This window comes from Oncorhynchus clarkii, chromosome 33 (assembly GCF_045791955.1).
Source record: "Oncorhynchus clarkii lewisi isolate Uvic-CL-2024 chromosome 33, UVic_Ocla_1.0, whole genome shotgun sequence".
NCBI lineage: Eukaryota > Metazoa > Chordata > Actinopteri > Salmoniformes > Salmonidae > Oncorhynchus > Oncorhynchus clarkii.
This window is the reverse complement of record NC_092179.1, coordinates 17,891,081-17,917,533: the sequence shown is the minus strand read 5'-3', so window position 1 is coordinate 17,917,533 and position 26,453 is coordinate 17,891,081. Positions and strand designations below refer to the sequence as shown.

At 42.4% G+C, this 26,453-nt stretch overlaps 1 protein-coding gene and 1 pseudogene across 1 annotated transcript; both read right to left on the bottom strand.

Moving 5' to 3' along the window:
* Positions 1-1,705: 1,705 nt before the first annotated feature.
* LOC139393085 (fructose-2,6-bisphosphatase TIGAR B-like) lies at positions 1,706-10,217 on the bottom strand (annotated as a pseudogene).
* Positions 10,218-11,744: 1,527 nt separating this feature from the next.
* On the bottom strand, positions 11,745-26,232 carry LOC139393019 (G1/S-specific cyclin-D2-like). Its single transcript, XM_071141336.1, has 5 exons — positions 25,689-26,232; positions 24,501-24,716; positions 22,068-22,227; positions 19,994-20,142; positions 11,745-15,147 (listed from the first exon to the last, which is right to left on the bottom strand). Exons 1-5 carry the CDS (start codon positions 25,878-25,880, stop codon positions 14,959-14,961), a joined length of 906 nt encoding a protein of 301 aa, XP_070997437.1. The 5' UTR covers positions 25,881-26,232; the 3' UTR covers positions 11,745-14,958.
* Positions 26,233-26,453: the final 221 nt, after the last annotated feature.

The window sequence follows — 26,453 nt, the reverse complement described above, 5'->3', positions numbered from 1 at the left end:
AAGAAGAGCTGTAATAACAAGTTTTAAGCAAACCCATTCATGTTGAAGGATCAGATTTAGTACAGATGTTTATGCTGCCACTGGTGCCTTCGGAACATTACTCATGGTTGTCTCTGGAACAATCAGGTCAGTAGCTGTCGCATAATTTTCAATTGCCCCAGTTCTTTGACCGGTCATGCTCAGCCTGAGCACTGAAACAGTGATTTCTATTAGGTTTTAAACGTGAGAAAGCCTGTAACTCGGAGGTGGCCCCTCGGGTGATTAAACCTGATATTTCCCAACCTGCAAACGTCCACAGGTTCAAATCCTGCTTTGCATAAAGAAACTACAAGACTTGCACACGCTATTGCCTCTTACGCAACCTTTAGTGACAATTACATTTGAGCAAGATCAGAGGAAGCTTGTGACCACTTTGGACACTTGAAATACATAACCATTGAACATGTTAGACACCAATATTGAAGCCTTTTTTTGGGTTGTGATTAATCAATACAAACGCTGTACTTTTTGCAGTGTATAATTTCTCATAATGGACAAGGACCACAATAAGTGATAACTCCATGTTGAATTGTAAAGGCTTTAAAAGATGACATTCCTCACACTTTTCTGCCTTCGGTATATGACAAAAACAATACAACTAAATCTTCAACATGATCAACTTAGTAGTGGAAACAAACCATTACATTATCCACACTAAAACATTCCAAACAAGTCCTCATTTCATTGGACTATGACACAGGAAGTGTTAAGTGTCCATAAAACATTCCATGGATAAATATTGGAAGACTGGGAAAATCGACTCACACAGGATATACAGACATCCTGCCAACAGTTCTGCAGAATTTGCACTGAGCAATGATCTACTGTAAAAAGGGTCCATTGAGAGCAAAACATTTACCCTGTATTCCCCATAATACTTTGTGTCCTCTACTTCTCAGTGTACTTGTCTGTGGTCGGGTATTCATTCCTTTCTCGTGATTAATTTCTGATAACATTTGTTAATAGAACGGGAAAAACAGACAAACCTCAATGACAAAGGAGCAAAAATGTAAAATAGATACATGATATCACTACGGGGATATGGACCCAACTTCAGACTGATTCAAGCTGCACCATCCGACCTCTCAAGCCAACCCACCCCGATCTCTAGCCAAATAAATACACAGTCGAACAATCAAAAGAACAACTGAGGTAGTACATTTGTGTGTAATTTCCATTGCAGCGCCATGCATCTTTTCTGCTGTTGTTAAACCTGTCAGCATTACACGTCATTGTTGGAGTGACAGTGTGTGTGAGGAGTCATCCTTAAGGACTGGTATAGGGACTCCAAGAACATCAGATAAGGTAGATAAAATACCGGTCTTCAAAATCTATCCACTTTGGGGCACTTCCAATACATATGCATAAAAGAGCCTAGGTCACCATGGTTACATAACGTGTAGGTTACTTAAAAAGCTTTAAAACAGGCGAAGATATAAACTGTGCAAAAATGCTTAATTTATTTACCGTGTATAAAATTTAAAAAATGAATCAATTGAAGTGTTCTTCAATGACCCTAGTAAAATCTCCCCCCAACTCATATCATCAATATTAGACAGGTCACTGTGCCAGATATTCTTTGCTTTCAGTGGTTTGTTAGCTACAGTAAATAACATTTAAACAGAACAGAGTAGTGACTAAACCTTTTGTGTTGCCTTGTCCATCTTTAATGTGTGATGTAACATATGTTACGGGAGGTCAGGTGGTCCTTCCTGTTGGTGAAAACACAGCGAACAGCAGAGAGCGCCAGGCCAGACTCTGTGGGAGAAACGATGAGGACAAAGCGGCTGATGCCTGTGTTGGGGCAGGCTGACAACACCTTGGACATCTTCAGGCCCTGAGGCAGAGAACACTGCAGGTCCTCCACAAAATGTCTCACAGCCACACGGATGTAGGCCCCGTGGCTCACCACCAGGGCATGGAGAGGGACACCCTCCATCCCATCGTCAGGCAGACCAGGTAGGGGCCCATCTGTGCCAGACTCGGCTGCACCAGCCACGGCCTCTCTCCCTACAGCAGCAGAACTCTGTCCTGAGCAGCCGTGGTCGTCAACCATGCGCTGGTAAAGGGACTTTAGAAACTTCTTGCATCGCAGCCTTACCTTGAGGGAGACAGACAGACGTTTAAATTATTCAAGGACTAAAATAATACTCATCTCCCTAGAAGAAAAAAATCTATTAACCTCTCTGAACTACGTGTTGAGCTTCTGCCTTGAAGTTCCGAGTTGAACCCCTGCATGGCACTGTTGGCCATGGAATCCAGCTCTTAGCTGTTGCTAGTCAACAGCAGGGCCAAAGGGAAAGCTGATAAAACGTTCAGATCCCAGTCTAACCTGTTCCAAGGTTTCCCCTCCAGGAGGAGTATAGTCGACACGACTGGCCGGCTCTGTTAGCCATATTCTTCAGATCCTCCTTGGGCCTTCCTTCTGCAAAACCCTGTATGATTAATGAAGCACTTTGATGATCATTTTCTATGCATTGCATTTGAATGTCAAACTCTAAAAAGGTCCCTGTTGAGGTAGACTGGGCTGGATCAAATGTATACTACATACATGTAATAGGAGGCATATGAAAGACTTACCCTCTCTCTGAGTACCGGGTCAAAGACCATTTCAACGCCCGAGGAGTGAACATTGTTCCTCATAATGATTTCTGCAGTCTGACAAAGGATAAGGATGTGTGAACAATGACAGCATTGTCTTAATCTCCACACCTACAGCCAAATCAGCTACTAGGCTAGAAACTAACATTGCCCTCATTACTGTACTTCTAAACTCAGCAAAAAAAGAAACGTCCCTTTTTCAGGACCCTGTCTTTCAAAGATAATTCGTAAAAATCCAAATAACTTCACAGATCTTCATTGTAAAGGGTTTAAACACTGTTTCCCATGCTTGTTCAATGACACAAACAATTAATGACCATGCACCTGTGGAACGGTCGTTAAGACACTAACAGCTTACAGACGGTAGGCAATTAAGGTCAGTTATGAAAACTTAGGACACTAAAGGGGCCTTTCTACTGACTCTGAAAAACACCAAAAGCCAGGGTCCCTGCTCATCTGCACAAACATGCCTTTGGTATGCTGCAAGGAGGCATGAGGACTGCAGATGTGGCCAGGGCAATAAATTGCAATGTCCGTACTGTGAGACGCCTGTTGTAAGGCAGATCCTCACCAGATATCACTGGCAACAACGTCGCCTATGGGCACAAAACCACCGTCGCTGGACCAGACAGGACTGGCAAAAAGTGCTCTTCACTGACGAGACGCGGTTTGTCTCACCAGGGGTGACGGTCGGATTCGCGTTTATTGTCGAAGGAATGAGCGTTACACCAAGGCCTGTACTCTGGAGCAGGATCGACTTGGAGGTAGATGGTCCATCATGGTCTGGGGCGGTGTGTCACAACATCATCGGACTGAGCTTATTGTCATTGCAGGCAATCTCAATGCTGTGCGTTACAGGGAAGACATCCTCCTCCCCCATGTGGTACCCTTCCTGCAGACTCATCCTGACATGACCCTCCAGCATGATAATGTCACCAGCCATACTGCTCGTTCTGTGCGTGATTTACTGCAAGACAGGAATGTCAGTGTTCTGCCATGGCCAGTGAAGAGCCCGGATCTCAATCCCATTGAGCACATCTGGGACCTGTTGGATCGGAGAGTGAGGGCTAGGGCCCTTCCCCCAGAAATGTCTGGGAACTTGCAGGTGCCTTGGTGGAAGAGTGGGGTAACATCTCACAGCAAGAACTGGCAAATCTGGTGCAGTCCATGAGGAGGAAATGCACTGCATGCAGCTGGTGGCCAAACCAGATACTGACTGTTACTTTTGACCTCCCCCTTCATTATTCAATTTCTGTTAGTCACATGTCTGTGGAACTTGTTCAGTTTATGTCTCAGTTGTTGAATCTTATGTTCATACAAATATTTACACATGTTAAGTTTGCTGAAAATAAATGCAGGTGACAGTGAGAGGACGTTTCTTTTTTTGCTGAGTTTAGTTCTACCTGCTGACATGTCTCATATCCTGTAGTCTACTTCTGTGGTTCAATATATCCTCTCCTCTATTCCCTCCTTCACAGTAACATATACAACAGAGCAGTTTTGTTCCAGGAATTATTGAAGTGACTTTAATGTCTGATCTGAGTGTTTCCCACTGAAAAGGTGTTGTAGTAAGGAATGATTTTACTTTGACATCAGTTGCCAACATCTGCCATTTTCTGCTATTGAACGGCAGTGACAGTGCAGCCGCAATTATAAGTCCTCACTGGGAATCTAAACTAAACAGAGGTTACATCCTACATCTGCTGTGCATTGTTAATCTTTCTGGTGGTCACCTAACCTTGGTCCCAGGCTCAATTGCTACATAGAGCCAACTGGGTGGACGAGGTTAGTGTCACCCAACCGTAACCTAAGACGACATCACATGTAACACCAGTGGCATCTCAGGAAAACTCACCTGTCTGGCGCGCTGCAGGTTACTGACAAACACATTGGAGAACCTGAGCTCTCTGAGGTACAGTCCTGCAGCCTCTGCCTGCTGGAGCCCCGGCTCCGACAGAGAAGTGTCCACCCCCTGACCTGACAGCACAAGACCAACAGGTACAGTTGAAGTCGGAAGTTTACACATACCTCAGCCAAATACATTTCAACTCAGTTTCCACATTTCATGACATTTAATCCTCGTAAAAATTCCCTGTCTTAGGTCAGTTAGGATTAGAGGTCGACCGATTAATTGGAATGGCCGATTAAAAGTTTTCATAACAATCGGAAATCGGTATATTTGGACACCGATTTAATTATTATTATTTTTTTACACCTTTATTTAAATAGGCAAGTCAGTTAAGAACACATTTTTATTTTCGATGACGGCCTAGGAATGGTGGGTTAACTGCCTTGTTCAGGGGCAGAATGACAGATTTTTACCTTGTCAGCTCGGGGATTCAATCTTGCAACCTTACGGTTAACTAGTCCAACGCTCTAACCACCTGCCTTACATTGCACTCCACGAGAAGCCTGCCTGTTACACGAATGCATTAAGAAGCCAAGGTAAGTTGCTAGCTAGCATTAAACTTATAAAAAAACAATCATAACCACTAGTTAACTACACATGGTTGATGATATTACTAGTTTATCTAGCGTGTCATATAGTCGATGTGGTGCGCATTCGCGAAAAAGGACTGTCGTTGCTCCAACGTGTACCTAACCATAAACACCAATGCCTTTCTTAAAATCAGTACACAGAAGTATATATTTTTAAACCTGCATATTTAGCTAAAAGAAATCCAGGTTAGCAGGCACTATTAACCAGGTGAAATTGTGTCACTTCTGAGTTCATTGCACGCAGAGTCAGGGTATATGCAACAGTTTGGGCCGCCTGGCTCGTTGCGAACTAATTTGCCAGAATTATGACATAACATTGAAGGTTGTGTAATGTAACAGGGATATTTAGACATATGGATGCCACCCGTTAGATAAAATATGGATAAAATATCCGTATTTCAATGAAAGAATAAACGTTTTGTTTTTTCTAAATTATAGTTTCCGGATTCGACCATATTAATGACCTAAGGATCGTATTTCTGTGTGTTAATGTTATAATTAAGTCTGATTTGATAGAGCAGTCTGACTGAGCGATGGTAGGCACCAGCAGGCTCGTAAGCATTCATTCAAACAGCACTTTCGTGCATTTTGCCAGCAGCTCTTCGCAATGCTTCAAGCATTGAGCTGTTTATGACTCAAGCCTATCAAATCCCGAGATTAGGCTGGTATAACCGATGTGAAATGGCTAGCGGGGTGAGCGCTAATAGTGTTTCAATCGGTGACGTCACTCGCTCTGAGACTTGGAGTAGTTGTTCCCCTTGCCGCGGCTTTTGTGGAGCGATGGGTAACAATGCTTCGAGGGTGGCTGTTGTCAATGTGTTCCTGGTTCGAGCCCAGGTAGGGGCGAGAAGAGGGACGGAACTATACTGTTACACTGGCAATACTAAAGTGCCTATAATACCAATAGTCAAAGGTGTATGAAATACAAATGGTATAGAGAGAAATAGTCCTATAATAACTACAACCTAAAACGTCTTACCTGGGAATATTCAAGACTCATGTTAAAAGGAACCACCAGCTTTCATACATTCTCATGTTCTGAGCAAGGAACTTAAACGTTAGCTTTCTTACATGGCACATATTGCACTTTTACTTTCTTCTCCAACACTTCGTTTTTGAATTATTTAAACCAAACATGTTTCATTATCTACTTGAGGCTAAATTTATTTAATTGATGTATTATATTTTTAAATAAGTGTTCATTCAGTATTGTTGTAATTGTCATTATTACCCCAAAAATAAAATAGTCCGATTAATCTGTATCAGCTTTTTTTTGGTCCTCCAATAATTGGTATCGGCGTTGAAAAATCATAATTGGTTGACCTCTAGTTAGGATCACCACTATTTTAAGAGTGTGAAATATCAGAATAACAGCAGAGAGAAGGATTTATTTCAGCTTTTAATTTCTTTCATCACATTCCCAGTGGGTCAGAAGTTTACATGCTACCAAATACTAATTGAGTGTGTTGCCTTTAAATTGTTTAACTTGGGTCAAATGTTTCGGATAGCCTTCCGCAAGCTTCCCACAATAAGTTGGGTGAATTTTGGCCCATTCCTCCTGACAGAGCTGGTGTAACTGAGTCAGGTTTGTAGGCCTCCTTGCTCACACACACACACTTGTTCAGTTCTGCCCACAAATGTTCTATGGGATTGAGGGCAGGGCTTTGTGATGGCCACTCCAATACCTTGACTTTGTTGTCCTTAAGCCATTTTGCTACAACTCTGGAAGTATGCTTGGGGGTCATTGTCCATTTGGAAGACCCATTTGTGACCAAGCTTGAACTTCCTGACTGATGTCTTGAGATGTTTCTTCAATATTTCCACATAATTTCCCTAACTCATGATGCCATCTATTTTGTGAAGTGCACCTGTCCCTCCTGCAGCAAAGCACCCCCACAACATGATGCTGCCATCCCCGTGCTTCACGGTTGGGATGGTGTTCTTCAGCTTGCAAGCCTTCCCCTTTTTCCTCCAAACATAAAAGATAGTCATTATGGCCAAACAGTTCTATTTTTGTTTCATCAGACCAAAAGACATTTCTCCAACAAGTATAATCTTTGTCCCCATGTGCAGTTTAGTATAATCTTTGTCCCCATGTGCAGTTACAAACCATAGTCTGGCTTTTTTAATGGCGGTTTTGGAGCAGTGGCTTCTTCCTTGCTGAGTGGCCTTTCAGGTTGTCAATATAGGAGTCGTTTTACTGTGGATATAGATACTTTTGTATCCGTTTCCTCCAGCATCTTCACAAGGTCCTTTGCTGTTGTTCTGGGATTGATTTGCACTTTTCGCACCAAAGTACGTTCATCTCAAGGAGACAGAACCCTTCTCCTTCCTGAGCGGTATGACGGCTGCGTGGTCCCATGGTGTTCATACTTATGTATTATTTTTTGTACAGATGAACGTGGTACCTTCAGGCGTTTATAAATTGCTCCCAAGGATGAACCAGATACAGTGGGGCAAAAAAGTATTTAGTCAGCCACCAATTGTGCAAGTTCTCCCACTTAAAAATATGAGAGGCCTGTAATTTTCATCATAGGTACACTTCAACTATGACAGACAAAATGAGGGGGAAAAAAAATCCAGAAAATCACATTGTAGGATTTTTAATGAATTTATTTGCAAATTATGGTGGAAAATAAGTATTTGGTCACCTACAAACAAGCAAGATTTCTGGCTCTCAAACCTGTAACTTCTTCTTTAACAGGCTCCTCTGTCCTCCACTCCTGTATTAATGGCACCTGTTTGAACTTGTTATCAGTATAAAAGACACCTGTCCACAACCTCAAACAGTCACACTCCAAACTCCACTATGGCCAAGACCAAAGAGCTGTCAAAGGACACCAGAAACAACATTGAGGACCTGCACCAGGCTGGGAAGACTGAATATGCAATAGGTAAGCAGCTTGGTTTTGAATAAATCAACTGTGGGAGCAATTATTAGGAAATGGAAGACATACAAGACCACTGATAATCTCCCTCGATCTGGGGCTCCACGCAAGATCTCACCCCATGGAGTCAAAATGATCACAAGAACAGTGAGCAAAAATCCCAGAACACGGGAGGACCTAGTGAATGACCTGCAGAGAGCTGGGACCAAAGTAACAAAGCCTACCATCAGTAACACACTACGCCGCCAGGGACTCAAATCCTGCAGTGCCAGACGTGTCCCCCTGCTTAAGCCAGTACATGTCCAGGCCCGTCTGAAGTTTGCTAGAGAGCATTTGGATGATCCAGAAGAAGATTGGGAGAATGTCATATGGTCAGATGAAAGAATACCATACCTACTGTGAAGCATGGGGGTGGAAACATCGTGCTTTGGGGCTGTTATACTGCAAAGGGACCAGGACGACTGATCCATGTAAAGAGAATAATGAATGGGGCCATGTATCGTGAGATTGAGTGAAAACCTCCTTCCATCAGCAAGGGCTTTGAAGATCAAATGTGGCTGGGTCTTTCAGCATGACAATGATCCCAAACACACCGCCTGGGCAACGAAGGAGTGGCTTTGTAAGAAGCATTAAGGTCCTGAAGTGGCCTAGCCAGTCTCCAGATCTCAACCCCATAGAAAATCTTTGGAGGGAGTTGAAAGTCAGTGTGGCCCAGCAACAGCCCCAAAACATCACTGCTCTAGAGGAGATCTGCATGGAGGAATGGGCCAAAATACCAGCAACAGTGTGTGAAAACCTTGTGAAGACTTACAGAAAACATTTGACCTCTCATTGCCAACAAAGGGTATATAAAAGTAGAAAAACTTTGGTTATTGACCAAATACTTATTTTCCACCATAATTTGCAAATAAATTAATAAAAAATCCTACAATGTGATTTTATTGATATTTTTCTCATTTTGTCTGTCATAGTTGAAGAGTACATATGATAAATTACAGGCCTCTCATCTTTTTAAGTGGGAGAACTTGCACAATTGGTGGCTGACTAAATACTTTTTTGCCCCACTGTATGTGTAGATCTACAATTTGAGGTTTTGGCTGATTTCTTTAGATTTTCCCATGTCATCAAGCAAAGAAGCACTGGGTTTTAAGGTAGGCCTTGAAATACATCCATAGGTACAACTCCAATTGACTCAAATGATGTAAACTAGCCTATCAGAAGTTCTAAAGCCATTACATAATTTTGTGAATTATAAATTAAATAATCTGTCTGTAAACAATTGTTGGAAAAAATACTTGTGTCATGCACAAAGTAGATGTCCTAACGGACTTGCCAAAACAATAGTTTGTTAAGAAATTTCTGGAGTTGCTGAAAAGCTAGTTTTAATGACTCCAACCTAAGTGTATGTAAACTTCCGACTTCAACTGTATACACACTTAGAAAACCAGTTGGATAAGGGATTAGTCAGTGTCTGTGTGATTGACCATTCTTTTAACATTCCCCCTCAAGTGAACATGGAAACATGAGCATCAATAACTTTGATTCTACTAGCTGATACATGAGCAACAAGGAAAGGTTTATAGCTGGTTCTTACAGCCTTTGTTTTTAAATCACACAGGATTCCCGAGTGAAGGTCATTACTGGTCAAGGTTAGAATGTTTACAAATAACATACCTTGCAGCAACTTCTCCTTGTTGTATTGTGTCTCCCCACTGTGAAATTGAGACGATAATCACTTTGAAAATGACATGCACAGCATTTTTCTGAGGATACAGAGTATCAGAAATTCTAGAGGTGCACAAATAGCTTAAAAGTTAACGTTAATAGCTTTGATCACTTGCATGTCAAGGAGGTTGCATGCGAGATAGGCTTTATATACGGTCTATCGAGAGAGGACACTCAGGGTGACACTGCTTCGATATGGTGGCAGAATAAGAAACCTGTGGATTTAGCTAGGCAGCCACTTTGGCACAGAATAATAATGTTAGATGATACATTTGAATAGGCAACACGCTTCCTAGCTAATATTGTTGGCAACTGACAGCTGTGCTTTGAAGTGGTTCAATAAGGCTGTCAAGAATGCAGAAGCCTACGTACATTTTATGAAATATATTATACATACAGCACACAAAACAGAAAGGTGGTGGTATTTACTTACTGTCGAACAACGGTCAAGCTAAATGTAAGCATTTTAGGCTAAGCCCACCCCCAAAAATTCTGCCTCCTTACTGGCTCAATGTTTACGGGTTTCTTCCTAGTTATATGACACGTGGACGTGACGTCGAAAGTCACGAGGTCTACTCTAACAGACCAATGGCATTGCAGAAGGTGAGTCATTAGTTAGTGGAAAAATGATCCGAATTGGATTGCCTGCCCACCAGCCATTGGTGTGTAATGTGATAGATGTAGCCTATTCATTGAAGTAAAGAGAGGGAGTTTAAGGATGCTTGCAACTGAAAAGGTACAAAACCATTCAATTTGAGTTGGACATATTTTCTTCAAGGTTGTTTACCACTCTGTATATTTTATCATCTAAAAGAAAGCTGCTATATAGTAGTAACTCATTACTAGTATGTCACCTCTGATGATTCAATACTGCAATTGTTAGTGAGAAGATAATACCCAAACAACTTGTGCTTTAATGTACATTTCCAAAACTCTATGTCAAATATACAAAGATAATTGTAAGAAGTGTGAAGAGGTATGTGGCTCTGCGGTTTAAACCATAACATGCAGCCAAGAATTTGTAGGTTCAAATATCATATTGTGTGTGCGTGTTTCTGCAACTCTCGATGTCAAAATTACAAGGAGTATAAAAAGTGTGAAGAAGTCTGTGGCTCAGAGGTTAAAACCATACCTTGCACCTGAGAGTTGAAGGTTTTATCCTCTACGCTTACATTTCAGTGGATTTCTGCAACTCTTAACATCAAACATAGAGAGGAAGAAGAAGCATTAACCTTTTACTGCAGTGGGCAGTATCAGGATCACACAGTGTTTCTTGGTAGTCTTAAACAAATCTAGTTTGAAACAAAAGTATACACCTCACACACATGGTTATGGGATTAAAAAAAAGAAAACCTGTACCATATCAGATTTAGAGTTGAAACGTATATATTTTTTTGTCTGCATCCCAATATTACACGTTATATACATCACAGAAGACTGAAATATAGCAAAACAGTTTTACATAAACACCAGATTTTGGGGCGTAAAAATAGTTTATTATTTATGAAATTAAGTAAAATATGAATAAGATTCCACTCGAGGCCACTTGGTCATTTGTCTGCAGGAAAGGGGTACAGACTTGGTGGTTTAATAGTCATAGCACTGACTTACAGCCAAGAGGTTGTGGGTTTAATATCTTCTGTGTGCTTTTGTATACATTTTTGCAACTCTCATTGTCAAAATTACAAAGAAGAACATTTGAAGGAGTCTCTGGTTCTGGCGTAAGGATCCCACCCCATAAGAAGTTTGAACCCACAGCCACTAGGTCAGATAAGACTATAGCTGCAGACACAAAATACTATTTTGGTGCAGCATATCTTCAATCAAATGAGAAGCCATTTAGCACCCTCAATCTTTAACTTACCTTCATATGGGCCTGCATAGTTACTTACCTGCACATGCACCAGCGATTTGAGCCTGGAGATGAGGTTAACCTTCCCTTAACCAGCACAGAACAGAAGTACATTACTAGCCAGTAAAGATGCTTCACTCTTTTTTGTGGGTCAAATTTATTGAACAGAAGTTGTGGATCAGACACTTCTGAGGTACATGTGGTTGGCAGTGGTGGGGGTCAAAACAAACTGGAATTCCACAGTTTTCCACACAAACATTTTTTGATTATATAAAAAAAAAAACCTCACTAAATGGGTACCTCACAAAATGCATTCCACTTAATCCAATACACTGACCCTAAATGTGCCAATTAGGTTGTAACTCGTAAGTAGGAAAAATAAGATAATATATTTTTTGTTTGTTTTCCAAATACATTTCATATAGCCGTCTCTTATTTAGCACTAGGTATATGAAATACCTGGTATTTGGTCCTTTACTTGGCCAACGACAGATCAGTGTAATCTGACGGATGACAAGGAACTTGTTGTCTGAAGAGAGGAGGTGCCACGTGAATCTCCTGCCTCTCATCCAGGAAAAAAAATCTAGAACCTATCAAAATGCATCTGAGTCAGATTTGATTCTACTAACTCCCTGAAAAACTGCTGAGTTGTGAGGTATTGTCCAATGAACCTGAGGTACAACAACATTTCAATGGTAGAATGCAGCAAGGAAACGACAGAACACCAGATAAATGGAAAGAGTAAAACATGCTATTTTAGAAAACTGCGGAAGGTACTTGCAGTCGAAGACGTGTCCCACTTTACCGCTCACCAGTTTACATACAGCAAGGAAAAAGCAAGGAAATAGGATACTTTAAAATTCATAATTTAGCAGCACAAGTGAATATCACAATTCTAAGATTGAAAAACAACAGGCTTAATAGCAGCAAGAAAAATATATCAAAGATAAACAGATCCATTTAGTCTTTCATCACTTAAATCACTCAATTAATTTAAGTAATTGACACAAACAAAACTTTAAATGCTTACCCATATCTTTTCTCAGTTTATAGCAAATTGCGTTTCATGAGAAAAATAAAATAGGTTTTAAATACTTTCTGCATTGGTGAACGTGGTTGCCAAAAGTAAATAGCAGTTTTCTGCCTATAGGTTTAAAGTCCATTTGTTATTTATTTTCTCTCTGAAAAACAAGCTGAACTGTGGAGCAAAACAAAATACAAAAAAAACTATGAACCAGAAAAAAAAACATTGTGTAATCCTTTCTTAGGACCATCATATTGATTTGGATATGAAGCAGGCAAAAATAAAATTCAAGTTAAATGGATGTATTCAAATAATCAAGTCTAGATGTGATTTTTAATGCTTTCCTAGGTTTGCATTGCAATTGATTTGGTTCCATGTTGGTAAACCCTTCTCCTACTCATTGGTCAGGAAATTCCTTCTAGTCCTTGTGCATCACCCGAAGTGGGGATCCAGCCCAGAGAATATCAAATAACTTAAAATTAAAAAATAAAATTATAAAAAAATAAAACATTAGAAAACCCACCTACCCCATTTGATCACCATCCCCTTCAGCTTTTACGGAACATGTTTTTAAAAGTGCATTTAGGTTGATCCAAGTCTTTGACCATGACTTAAATATCTAGTTGGATTTAACAACAGGCCATTACAGGAAATGTTCCAGCACACCAAACGTCTCCCTCGTGATCAACTCTTGACCTATCAGAATGACAACTGCCTGCAGCCCTTCCAATCAAGAACAGGCTTGTTCTGGTGTGCCACAAGAGCTTCCTACCATGTCTTCATCCATTTCCCCCTCATTTGAACTGTTTGCAGTCCTTCATTTCATGGCACCAATCGTGCCGTCTCTAGTTCCATTCTCAAAACCTCCCTTTTTTGCCATCTCCTCTCACTCTCCAATAGGCTACTCCACTTTTGCCAAACTTTCACTGCTCTAAATGTTCCACACTCCAACTCTACAAAACTTTTTTAACAAGCCATCTGACACTAACAAACAACTGTAGTTTCATTCTCATCTCCAGACTAAGACCATCCCTCCAACATGCTGTCTCCCTTTCCCTAGTATTGGCTTTGTCTGACCCAGAACAAAAACATGCTTTCACGCCAAGGTTACTGACAGACTTAAAACAGTGCTCCCTGGTATAAAAGGTATATATGATCCTCAATCATTTTCTAATAACATGCAGGAGTTTCTCAGAGCACACAACCCAATAACATATAACAACAAAAATAGCTTTGTTCAATTAGAAAGTAAATATTGGCTTGGTATTAACTTGGCAATGAAATCAAGACCTTAACAGCTGATAGTTGTTCTGTCCTTGCTCTCACCCTTAGGGGGCAGTATATACACACCCTCAGGACACCTTACCTGTGTCTCTCTACCCCCTCTCGCTCTCTTTGTGTTCTGTGTGAGTGGGCCCAGCCCTCTCCTGGCCAGCATATAAGAGCATAAATAGGAAGCAGTGCTACAGATGCAGAGCTAAGCAGGCAGGAGATACCGCTCTCTTCATCCTGTACATTAGCTTCTCCTAAATAAAGGTGTATGAACACTGTGCAGGACCAAACCAGTACTTAATGTAATGCGCACAGTACTACAGGGGCTTCCTGTATTTGAAATTGAGGGAAACACCCAGCCACTGTGAAATTGATAAATGCTTACTAATGATTAACAATTATTATAATAATCATAAAACTAAATTATATTGAAATAATGATAACAATATCTAGAATAACAATAATTAAAATACAATAATATGAATAATACATGTTTTTGCTAGCTTTTTTAGAGTGAAAAACTATATTTTGTATTTTTATCAAGTAAAAAAACTAATATTTCTATATTTATTTAATAATTCAATGATGCAAATCTATTCAAGTTTCCTTTCTGCAAACCTAAGGCACTATCAAGTTTTCAAATACATTGGGTCTAAAAAAGCTTGTTTAATTCAATAGGGCACATATGTCAATATGTGACCAGCTAAATATAGATGGGAGCCACCCATTTTTTTTTTTTAACCTATTCTCTATATTGTTTGTAAAAGTTCTTATCAGTTGATAATTCCAGCATAATGCTGTTGACAGCTCAGATTGCCAACCCAAACTTTGTGGGACCTCACAGGTTGACTTAACAAACAAGGGTGGGAACTCGTAGGTTGGTGTGGCATTTAGTGGTGGGAGTTCATTGGTTGACTTGGCGTATGTGCTGGCAGCTCATTGCTTGACATTGCGAATGTTGTTAGATCCCATAGATTGACAGAGCGACGTAATTGTTGGGAGCGCGCTGGTGGGCGTCACTCTTGTAGATGGTGGTGGTGGTGGGGGGGGGGGGGAGCTCATAGGTTGACGTCGCGTACGTCTGTTGGGGTGCTGGATACGTCTGTTGGGGTTCTGGATTGGTCTTGCTGCTCCATGGCCTTGCTGCCCGGTCTGCCTTGGGCCATCTGCCTCTGCTGCTGTTGCTCCTGCTGCAGGCTACTGGCCAACACCCTCTCTATTTGCTCCTGACACGCCTTCAGACAGTCCTGCAACAGACACAGAGAAGAGACATCAATACACTAACACCTCTACTTAGGGTGCTGTACACACACTCTTGATTGACCCCAGACACCTGTGGACGAACAGTTAACGCTGTCATGCAGTTACACGTTCGACATCTGACTGTTATTGGAACAGCTTTGGTCACATGCATGGCAAGTCAGACCGGGAGGGTATTATGAGTCTTGTGGTCGTGCCTGTTTCATGACCAGTCAGTCACTAGAACAATGGGTACCAGCGCACACAGACACCAGGCAGAGAGTGGCGACTCATTTGGGCCCTTGAATCCTCCTAAACACACGTGAGGTGTCGGTAGAACATTCCTAATTGTCCTAAAGTCAATAATGGGCTAGACTTCCAAATGGTTACATAGTCCCTTTATAGTGCAACATTTTTGACCAAGGCCCATTGGGTTGTTGAGAGGAACACAGCAGCCCTGAGACCAAAGAAACCTTTCTCATCACTCAGGACACAGCGGGTGAATCTCAAAAGTAATTTCCCTGATTCCGTGCATCCTCTCGAGGGAGGTCTGACTCTGGAGCCGAAAGCGCGGGCCCTAAAGAGTGCACACAGCTCGCAAAGAGGCCAACATTCCTTTGAAATGTACGGATAACTAAAACTTAATGGGCCGCAGTCTTAGCGCCAGCGTTGCCATGGCCACATAATAACCACAGGTCTATCGAGAGCTGCTGGGTTGTTCCTAGTCTTAGACTGACTGTGGCCCCTGAGTCCCTGTGTGCTGCTGTACTGGCCTCAGGTTCCTTTGTGTAAGCCAAGAGCGCAGACTTACAGTGATAAAGAAATATCTTAGACAACAAAACAGCGATTTAATCTGTGACGTAAAATTATAGATTCACATCCGCAGTATATATACATATACAGTGCCATCAGAAAGTATTCAGACCACTTGACTTTTTCCACATTGTTATGTTACAGCCTTATTCTACAATGGATTAAATAAATTAAAATCCTCAGCATTCTACACACAATACCCCATAATGACGAAGCGAAAACAGGTTAAGTATTCAGACCCTTTGCTATGAGACTCGAAATTTAGCTCAGGTGCATCCTGTTTCCATTGATCATCCTTGAGATGTTTCTACAACTTGATTGGATTCCATCTGTGGTACATTCAAAAGATTGGATATGATTTGGAAAGGCACACACCTGTCTATATAAGGGTCCATAGTTAACAGTGCATTACAGAGGAAAAACTAAGCCATGAGATCAAAGGAATTGTCTGTAGAGTTCCGAGACAGGATTGTGTCGAGACACAGATCTGGGGAAGGTTATCGAAACAATTCTGCAGCATTGAAGGTCCCCAAGAACACAGTGGCCTCCATCATTCTTAAATGGAAGAAGTTTGGAACCACCAAAACTCTTTCTAGAGCTGACCGCCCGGCCAAACTGAGCAATCGGGGGAGAAGGGCCTTGGTCAGGGAGGTGACCAGGAACCCGATGGATACTCTGACAGAGCTCTAGAGTTCCTCTGTGGAGATTGGAGAACCTTCCAGAAGGACAACCATCTCTGCAGCACTCCACCAATCAGGCCTTTATGGTAGAGTGGCCAGATGGAAGCCACTCCTCAGTAAAAGGCACATGACAGCATGCTTGGAGTTTTCCAAAAGGCACCTAAACACTCTGACCATGAGAAACAAGACTCTCTGGTCTGATGAAACCAAGCGAACTCTTTGGCTTGAATGCCAAGCGTCACATCTGGAGGAAACCTGGCACCATCCCTACAGTGAAGCATAGTGGTGGCAGCATCATGCTGTGGGGATGTTTTTTCAGCAGCAGGGACTGGGAGACTAGTCAGGATCAAGGCAAAGATGAACGGCGTAAAGTACTGAGAGATCCTTGATTGAAAACCTGCTCCAGAGCGCTCAGGACCGCAGACTGGGGCGAAGGTTCGCCTTCCAACAGGACAACAACCCTAAGCACACAGCCAAGACAATGCAGGAGTGAGTGGCTTAGGGACAAGTCTCTGAATGTTCTTGAGTGGAGCAGCCAGAGCCCGGACTTGAACCCGATCGAACATCACTGGAGAGACCTGAAAATAGCTGTGCAGCAACGCTCCCCATCGAACCTGACAGAACTTGAGAGGATCTGCAGAGAAGAATGGGAGAAACTCTCCAAATACAGGTTGGCCACGCTTGTAGCATCAAACCAAAGAAGACACTAGGCTGTAATCGCTGTCAAAGGTGCTTTAAAAAGGACTGAGTAAAGGCTCTGAATACTTATGTAAATGTGATATTTCTGTTTAATATATATATATATTTAAATCAGCAAACATTTCTTAAACCCTGTTTCTGCTTTGTCATTATGGGGTATTTTGTGTAGATTGATGAACAATTTTTTGAATCAATTTTAGAATAAGGCTGTAACCTAACAAAATGTGGAAGGCAAGGTTGTCTGAATACTTTCCGAAGGCACTGTGTGTGTGTGTATACACACATATTTACACACACACACACACACACACACACACACACACACACACACACAGTGGGGCAAAAAAGTATTTAGTCATCCACCAATTGTGCAAGTTCTCCCACTTAAAAAGATGAGGCCTGTAATTTTCATTGTAGGTACACTTCAACTATTACAGACAAAATGAGATGTATTTGCAAATTATGGTGGAAAATAAGTATTTGGTCAATAACAAAAGTTTCTCAATACTTTGTTATATACCCTTTGTTGGTAATGACAGAGGTCAAACGTTTTCTGTAAGTCTTCACAAGGTTTTCACACACTGTTGCTGGTATTTTGGCCCATCTCCTCTAGAGCAGTGATGTTTTGGGGCTGTTGCTAGGCAACACAGACTTTCAACTCCCTCCAAAGATTTTCTATGGGGTTGAGATCTGGAGACTGGCTAGGCCACTCCAGGACCTTAATGCTTCTTACGAAGCCACTCCTTCGTTGCCCAGGTGGTGTGTTTGGGATCATTGTCATGCTGAAAGACCCAGCCACATTTAATCTTCAATGCCCTTGCTGATGGAAGGAGGTTTTCACTCAAAATCTCACGATACATGGCTCCATTCATTGTTTCCTTTACACGGATCAGTCGTCCTGGTCCCTTTGCAGAAAAACAGCCCCAAAGCATGATGTTTCCACCCCCATGCTTCACAGTAGGTATGGTGTTCTTTGGATGCAACTCAGCATTCTTTGTCCTCCAAACACAACGAGTTGAGTTTTTAACCATCTCACCATATGACATTCTCCCAATCTTCTTCTGGATCATCCAAATGCTCTCTAGCAAACTTCAGACGGGCCTGGACATGTACTGGCTTAAGCAGGGGGACACGTCTGGCACTGCAGGATGAGTCCCTGGCGGCGTAGTGTGTTACTGATGGTAGCTTACTTTGGTCCCAGCTCTCTGCAGGTCATTCACTAGGTCCTCGCGTGTGGTCCTGGGATTTTTGCTCACCGTTCTTGTGATCATTTTGACCTCACGGGGTGAGATCTTGCATGGAGCCCCAGATCGAGGGAGATTATCAGTGGTCTTGTATGTCTTCCATTTCCCAATAATTGCTCCCACAGTTGATTTCTTCAAACCAAGCTGCTTACCTATTGCAGATTCAGTCTTCCCAGCCTGGTGCAGGTCTACAATTTTGTTTCTGGTGTCCTTTGACAGCTCTTTGGTCTTGGCCATAGTGGAGTTTGGAGTGTGACTGTTTGAGGTTGGGGACGGTGTCTTTTATACTGATAACAAGTTCAAACAGGTGCCATTAATACAGGAGTGGAGGACAGAGGGGCCTCTTAAAGAAGACGTTACAGTTCTGTGAGAGCCAGAAATCTTGCTTGTTTGTAGGTGACCAAATACTTATTTTCCACCATCATTTGCAAATAAATTCATTAAAAATCCTACAATGAGATTTTCTGGATTTTTTTCTCATTTTGTCTGTCATAGTTGAAGTGTACCTATGATGAAAATTACAGGCCTCTCCCATCTTTTTAAGTGTGAGAACTTGCACAATTAGTGGCTGACTAAATATTTTTTTGCTCCACACACTCACACCCACACCCACCCACACACATAGCAGTGGAGGCTGGAGCTATAATAATGGCTGGAATGGAATAAATGGGACAGACTCAAACATGTGATTTCCATATGTTTGATACCGTTCCATTCATTTAATTCCAGCCATTACAATGAGCCCGTCCTCCTATAGCTCCTCCCACCAGCCTCCACTAATATATATGGTGTGAGAGCTCTCAATGCATGTCATCTTAAGGAGTTAGGAAATCTGTGTGTTTCTCATCTGCCATTTCGCCTGGAAAGATGGAGCCTCTGTTAGGCATAAGAGAAGAGTTAAAGTGGGAGCCATGCAAAGGAACTGCCTGCCTGTGTTCTACCACAAGAATGTGGGCCCTGGGTTCTAAGAAGACATTCCCTTGCCTCTGCTCTTTATAGCTGCAGTCTAGGTCCCGAGCCAAAACCCACAGGCTCTGACTCCATGAAAAGTAAATAGCTTCAATGTGCGACTACTGCAGGCATACTGTAGCATCGCTCTTGTTTACCAGGAAGATCTCCGTGCTCCAAGCCCAGGAACGTTGGTGAATAGCTAAGTCTAACAGGCAGCCAAAGAGGGTGTCGGTGCCCATTGTTGGAACACATTAAGTATTTTGTGCTATACGCTCGCCAACACTGATATTACCATCTCTTCAAAAGTTTCCCGCCATGCTCCTAAAATGTCTGCCATGTAGCACTTACCTAGCCTGATATCAGATCTGTTTGTGCTGTCTTGCTAACGCCTTGTCATTCATTGACATAACAAGGAATTGGCCAAACATTAAAAACAGACCTGGGATCAGGCTATAGACACTACTTACCACCTCTGTGTTGGTGATCTTGGCCAGCAGGTCAGTCAGACGGTCTCGACTCAGGGCCTGGTCTGATTGGTCCAGCTGCAGGCCGCAGACGGCCGCCCCCACGCTGCCCGTAGCGATCATGGAGGGGGGGTTCATAGCGAAGCTGAAATCTGAGGATAAGAGACAACGTGATCCGTCAGTCACCTGCCGGATATCAGTGAGTTCACAACAGTGACAAATCACAATCATAGTTGCACATTCAAGTCCAGGAGTAGTGAGGAAGCATTTAGAGGGGAAAAATCTACAATATAAGCTACGAACTGAGTTGAACTGTACTTTCCCACAGACTAACACAAGACGCACTATCAAGTCAAGATGTAGTCCAAATGAAGTAGCTGAGCATTTAAAGACGTTCAAACATCTTCATAATCTCTTAATATGAGCTTTTAAAGAGCTTAACCCAACTTTCCCATAGTCTAACACATGGGCCTGGTTGTCCTCCATCAACCAGGCCCAGAGCGCTCAGCGACAATAGCCCTGCCTGCTGGCGGGGGAGGGAGGAAGCAGGCCTGGAGGAAAGGAAACGGCCCTAAAGTGGACTGGGTTTGGCTCCAGCTCTAGCCCAAGCACAGTCCAGCCAAGCACAGACCTTGGTCTCTGTGCTGTGGCCTTCTCTCTCTTTATAGAAAGAGGATGCGACTGATAGCTTTGGATCAACCCCAGGGAGTAGTCCAACCACTCTCGTCTCCTCCTCAAGAGGCCAGCTGTGCAGAGGCCAGAGAGCTCCCCTGTCATGAGAACAACATTCAGAGCAGCACATAAACCCCCAAACATTTACATTATTGCTAAACCACAGCAGACTCTATTTTATTGTGGCTTTTTTGCGCTTGTGATATAAACGGGCTGCTTATGAATAGTGGGGAGACCGCTGAAACACACCCAAATAAAAAATGCAACACTAAAATGGCACTAAACAGCCACAGGGCATGAACCTCATTGAAGGAGCCTATGGCTTGAATACCATATTGTAGTAAACAAGGACTTATGGGCCAGATCGGATCAAAGAGACACATGGCAGTAAATCTCAATACATCAAAGTGGACTTTTTCCCTAAGTTACATTTCCTCCCTCTAAAATTGTCTGACGTGAAATATGTAATATATAGGAGAGACAGAGAGCAGCAGCTGCCTACAGGTCAGCTAGATCAGACTGTCTTATTACTGCAGTCCATTCAATCAGAACAAGGACATAGGAGGTAGGGCAGGTAGCCTAGTGGTTAGAGCTTTGGGGCAGTAAGCGAAAGGTTGCTAGATCGAATCCCTGAGCTGACAAGGTGAAAATCTGTCGTTCTGCCCCTGAACAAGGAAGTTAACCCCACTGTTCCGAGGCGGTCATTGTGAATAAGAATTTGTTCTTAACTGACTTGCCTAGTTAAATAAAGGTAAACAATACAGTAGGATAAAGGAAACAACCCCATTGGGATTCACCCTTAGAGTTTAGGAAGGGTCTGAAGCAGCGTCTGAGTCCATCCTGCTCCACAGAAGAGATGTACAGAGGCTAGGGGAGGAAGGAAGACCACCGGCTGCAAGTTCTGACTTATCAAACCTGGAAGGGCCTCTGTGTTTGTTTTGAGAGAGCGAGAGAGACCCACAGCTGCTGTACCCTAGTCCACAGAGGAGGTGGTGGAAGGGGAGCCAAACAGCAGGCGAGGAGACTCATTCACCCACTGTCATCACAGGGAGAGGCTAACCTAAACACAACACGCACTGAGAGGATTCTCCCAGCCTCCTTTAACTATACTATTAATGCCTTATATGCTCAAAGTGCTCTCGATACTGCTTGCATCTGCTTTTAGCAGCCGTTCTAATGTAAAGATGACCCCATTAGGCTACGAGAAGTGTTGGGAAGAGAAACGTGGAGAGCAGCCATTGGATGGATGTGTGTTTGTGGACCCTGCCCTTAGACTGCTGAGTAGAGGGTCAGATGAGTGCAATCAACGATGAGTCACAATGTCAGATAGATTGTTAACGAGAAAAAAGGCGAGACTATCCTATCAGGAAGCAGAAGTTCTCCTGAGGTAATTTCCTGTTATTACCTGTGGCACACAGGGCGATGAATGTCTGTGTGTGCTTGCGGACCACAGATAGCTTATCTTTGGGCAGGGGCAGTCTGTGCAGGATGTGATCCACAAAGTCGTTTGGGATGACTGCCGCCATGTTCCACTTCAACTTCCCTAGGACCACCAACTCCCACTCCTAGAGGACAGAGACAGAAGGAAGAAAACAAAGCATGAGAAGAATTGTAATGTCTTGTGGATCATTATTATGCATTCACCACTTTTACTCAGCCTTACTGTCAACAAATGCATGAGCTGGGTTTTTTAAGCTGCTGACACTTTATAGGGTATTAGTGCTAAACGATTAACCAACATTTTGTTTTTTAAACTACTAATTGACTGACTGTCTGTCTATTCAATTATTAGAATGCCATTTGTTTTTTCTTCTTCTTCTGTGAGCTCAATGGGCACATCGTCCAGTTTCTCTAGAGATAAATCATATTGAGCCTGAACTGTGCGATGTAGTAGGGTGTTGTCGTTTCCAACAGGCCAATATTCTATATAGTTTAGCGAAGTAATTAACTACAATAACCATAATCCATTGCGCATCTACTTGTCCGGTCTGGGTTTATTTTACGCCTGCTACGGAAGAGAGATCAATGCACGATGAGGTGATATAGAGAGCAGCTGTTGCTTCGCAAGGAATCTACCTGAAAATAGATTGATGGTATTCATAAGTAATAAAAATATGCCTTATTTACTTTGAAGCACTACTAAAATAGTGATTTTGTCAGACAATAGGCAGCAGCTCTACAGAGATGAGATGACTTGGAATTAAATAATAGTCCTCAAATAAAACAAGTGTAATATACACAACTGAAATACTTTATTAAAAGTAAAATGATGGTTAATAAGTGATAAGCAGTAATGGGAAGTCACTACCATCATGGGACTTTTAATGGTTTTATTCTGTTGCACTATAGGGTATTGAGGGGATGTGTGTTGATTCTGTTCCTCTTCTGTTTGCCATGAAATACCATGCATACCAACAAGTCCGTCTCAATTCAGAGGAGATATCATTCAACACCAAAGCAACATTTTCCTTGACACTCTCTCTCGTTCTGCATGGTTCTCCCATTACTCTTCATGTGACGCGTCGAGCCTCGCCACTGGTTCCAGCCAGACAGCAGCATCACAGCCACAGTTGCTTCCTTCCTGTCACAAGCCTTAGCTAGCGTCTTTGGTCTGCACCGCCCGTGTTGGTTAGCACGCTGCGGGGAGCTTTCATGTTAAAAGCAGCCTCACCCCAAGGGGAAAAGGAAAGGAACAAAACAGCCAATGTGATAAATTCAGCTGACCCCCCCCCCCCCCCTCCTCTTTTGAGATGATGGGTCAACCCGAGATGGAGACTGTGGCAGGGAACGCCCATGTTTACTGAAACCCCTCTGTTAGCGTGGACAGGGACAGGCCCCTCTCTGAGCGGCTCTCTCAGATTATAGGGGCAGCCCAGAACAAGCGTCAGCCATACTTCATTAATCTATATGTGTTTCCTACCAGCGCAGCGCCACACATGCAAACGATTAACCTATGGTAAGACCGTGGAGAATGTTGACTGAAGATGTGCAGGGAGGTCTGTCATATTGTCACTGCTGCGCTCACTTCCTGGACAGCTGCCCTTGCTAGAAACCCCCTGAATTCCCCTCTCTCTCCCAGCTGATGCACCAACAGTGGCTCATTGACAAAGAATCTCAATTTCACCATCCTGGTCCCAGGTCTGTTTGTGCCGTCTAGCATGAGTTGGCATTACTGTGACCTTAGGAATTGGCAAGACAGCACAAACACATCTGGGATCAGCCTCTACCTATAAGTTTCCATTCACTTTTTCCTAGGAAACCTCGAGCACAGGGGTTGTGTGATGATGCAACCCCGGCAGCTGGACAGCAGAGAAGAGGACACAGTCCTATAGCTCTCCTATGGTGATTCATATTTGGACACTTGAGCAACATGGGTGGGACATGCCATGGGGGGGGGGGACCTGTTATTCACAGGTTATTCCTGTGAATAACAGTCCCCTGAGAGAGACCAATCATTCAATTAAGAGAAAGTGGTCAGGAAAAACACAGTTGGATATTATGAAACTAATGTATATAAACTTCCTCAGCCAGTGGATATTAATAAAACCCTTGTGGATTTATGCACGACTGTTCCTTTCTACAAATGATTAATCCACAATGTTGGAAATGTTGAAATCCTTCTACCACAAGACAGACTGGATAACTGCCACTAGGTGGCAACACAGGCCACTTTAGCTCAGACCTGATCAGGCACTCTCCTCATGCATGCACAGGCCCACTGTATGGCCAAGGAATGAATCAGTCTCCAGAACTGTACACTGATATATTTAACGAATGTATGATGTTTTAAGTAATTGCATACTTTTCCATGCATTAAGAGAAAACAATAGTTTCTTACCAGCAGCTCCCTTGGTGTGATGGAGTTGTCTGTGTACATGCACAGCATTTCTGCAGTTAATGGACGACTCTCCTTTAACTTTGTTGCAAGGAACATGCATACAGCTCCTAGAAGTTGCAAATAACACTTTCTAGTGGGCGCCACCGCTAAAAATCTGTCCAAATAATTAATAGCCAAGGGGAAAACGTCTTCCTCACTCTTCTCCTCTTCACAAACCTGGTGGGAGATAATATTATTATATTAGGCCTACTATTTTTAATTACTCTATCAATATTTACATGAATGTCTGCAGACATCCCATTTCAATAATTGCATGATGGGGAAACCAAATGTTGTCGATATTCATTCAGTGGATCCGCATTAAAAGCTTAAATATCAAAGTATATCAAAGAGCTCTCATTCGTTATAGCCTGTAGCGGAAGTCGTGACCAAACACCCACGCAGCTCACTTCGCCATGTCCGTCATATTTTCAAAAAATAATTACAAATATAAATAAATTAGCTACAGCAGGAAAATTGTATGCATAATGTTCACAAGCCATTCATAAACCATTCCCGAAAATTGAGAAAGTAATTTGTCTTTGATTAAAGTTTATAATGGCCAAAACTAAAGTAGCCTGTGCGTGCTTGCTATTTTGAGGCAGCAAGAAGTGAAAATATTTTTTTCAAAAAAATTGTCATAATTATTTAGAACGGACAAATTGTATAGATTCAACATGAAAATGAAGCTTAGAATGTCTTCTTTCATTTAACTGATTCCATAACCGATACAATACAAGATATTGACATTCAGCGAACTTAAATGTATGGTGATGACTTTAGCTAGCCTGGTGGAACTTCCCAGGCACCACATGCCTTGCATGGGTCATGTCTCAGTGAATTAAATTGTAAAAATTCGGCAACATGTCAGCTCTCAAAACAACCATGCTATGAAACTTTAATAAACCATCTGAATAAATAGACAAACGTATTACAGTTATTAGAACATGCAACATGTGCAACATTCTTACACAACGCACACACCCTTGTAGGCTAATTTGTTTTAGATAAATCAAATCTTACTATACACAGTACACTTATTAGAGTGAGAGATATGCCCTCAAACAATACACCTGACTAATGCACAAATGCATTGAAAACAGCACCATACCTGACCAATGCACATGTAGGCTAAAAACGCTCACAAACCTCGTGCATCCATCCTGCAACCATTCGCCTCATGTGTGGCTGAATGTCCTTCTGGACACATTTAAAATACGAACATTGCGGTAGAAACCTGTCTTCTATGGTTAGAAGACTTTGCAATACTCTGTCGTCATAGAGAATGCTGGGGTCAATTTGGGCAAGCACGACTTTGTCCTCGAAGCAAAGAAGTTCCATGGTTCGGTTCTTTCCTTTGCAGAAAAAATAAATAACGTCAAAACAGTAGTGGGGACAGTGTAAAACAGCTGGAGAAGAAGGCTATTCGGGAGGAAGCATGGGTGAGACTGCAGGGTTTATTCCAGCGTAGTCCTGCCTCTCGATAGCCTGTTTCCTCTCAGCCCTGGGCTTTAGGCTACTTGCCGCTTATTGAAGTCTGAATAAACGCAGGGTAGTCTATAGGCTATGATGCAAGCATATCTCATTCTGCACAATAGTTGGCTAGGCTATAGTGATAGAGCAAAAGCTTGTTGTACAATCTATCATTTGCTGTGTTGCTAGAAGCAGGAACCGGATGAATGCCACCTCACTCGTTTAACTTGTCCCTCTCCCCACCCCAACTCCGGTCTCACACATGCGCTGATGCAGTGAAATCGAACATTAGGCTAAAGAAATGTCAGACATGAACCTAATCGATCACAGTAGCATTGTGAGGTTTCTGTATCTCTTACATCTTAGTTTGTCATATTTAACCAGGCTACTGCTTCTACTACGGCTAACGAATATGACTAGGCTATTCTTAATTGGCACTTA

Coding starts and splice junctions, on each gene's coding strand:
- LOC139393019 (XM_071141336.1), bottom strand. CDS start 25,880: ATGGAACTTCTTTGCTTCGAGGACAAAGTCGTGCTTGCCCAAATTGAC. Junction 24,717..25,688: donor TTGCAGGATGGATGCACGAG/GTTTGTGAGCGT, acceptor ATCTCCCACCAG/GTTTGTGAAGAGGAGAAGAG. Junction 15,148..19,993: donor AGATCACCAACACAGAGGTG/GTAAGTAGTGTC, acceptor TGTCTGTTGCAG/GACTGTCTGAAGGCGTGTCA.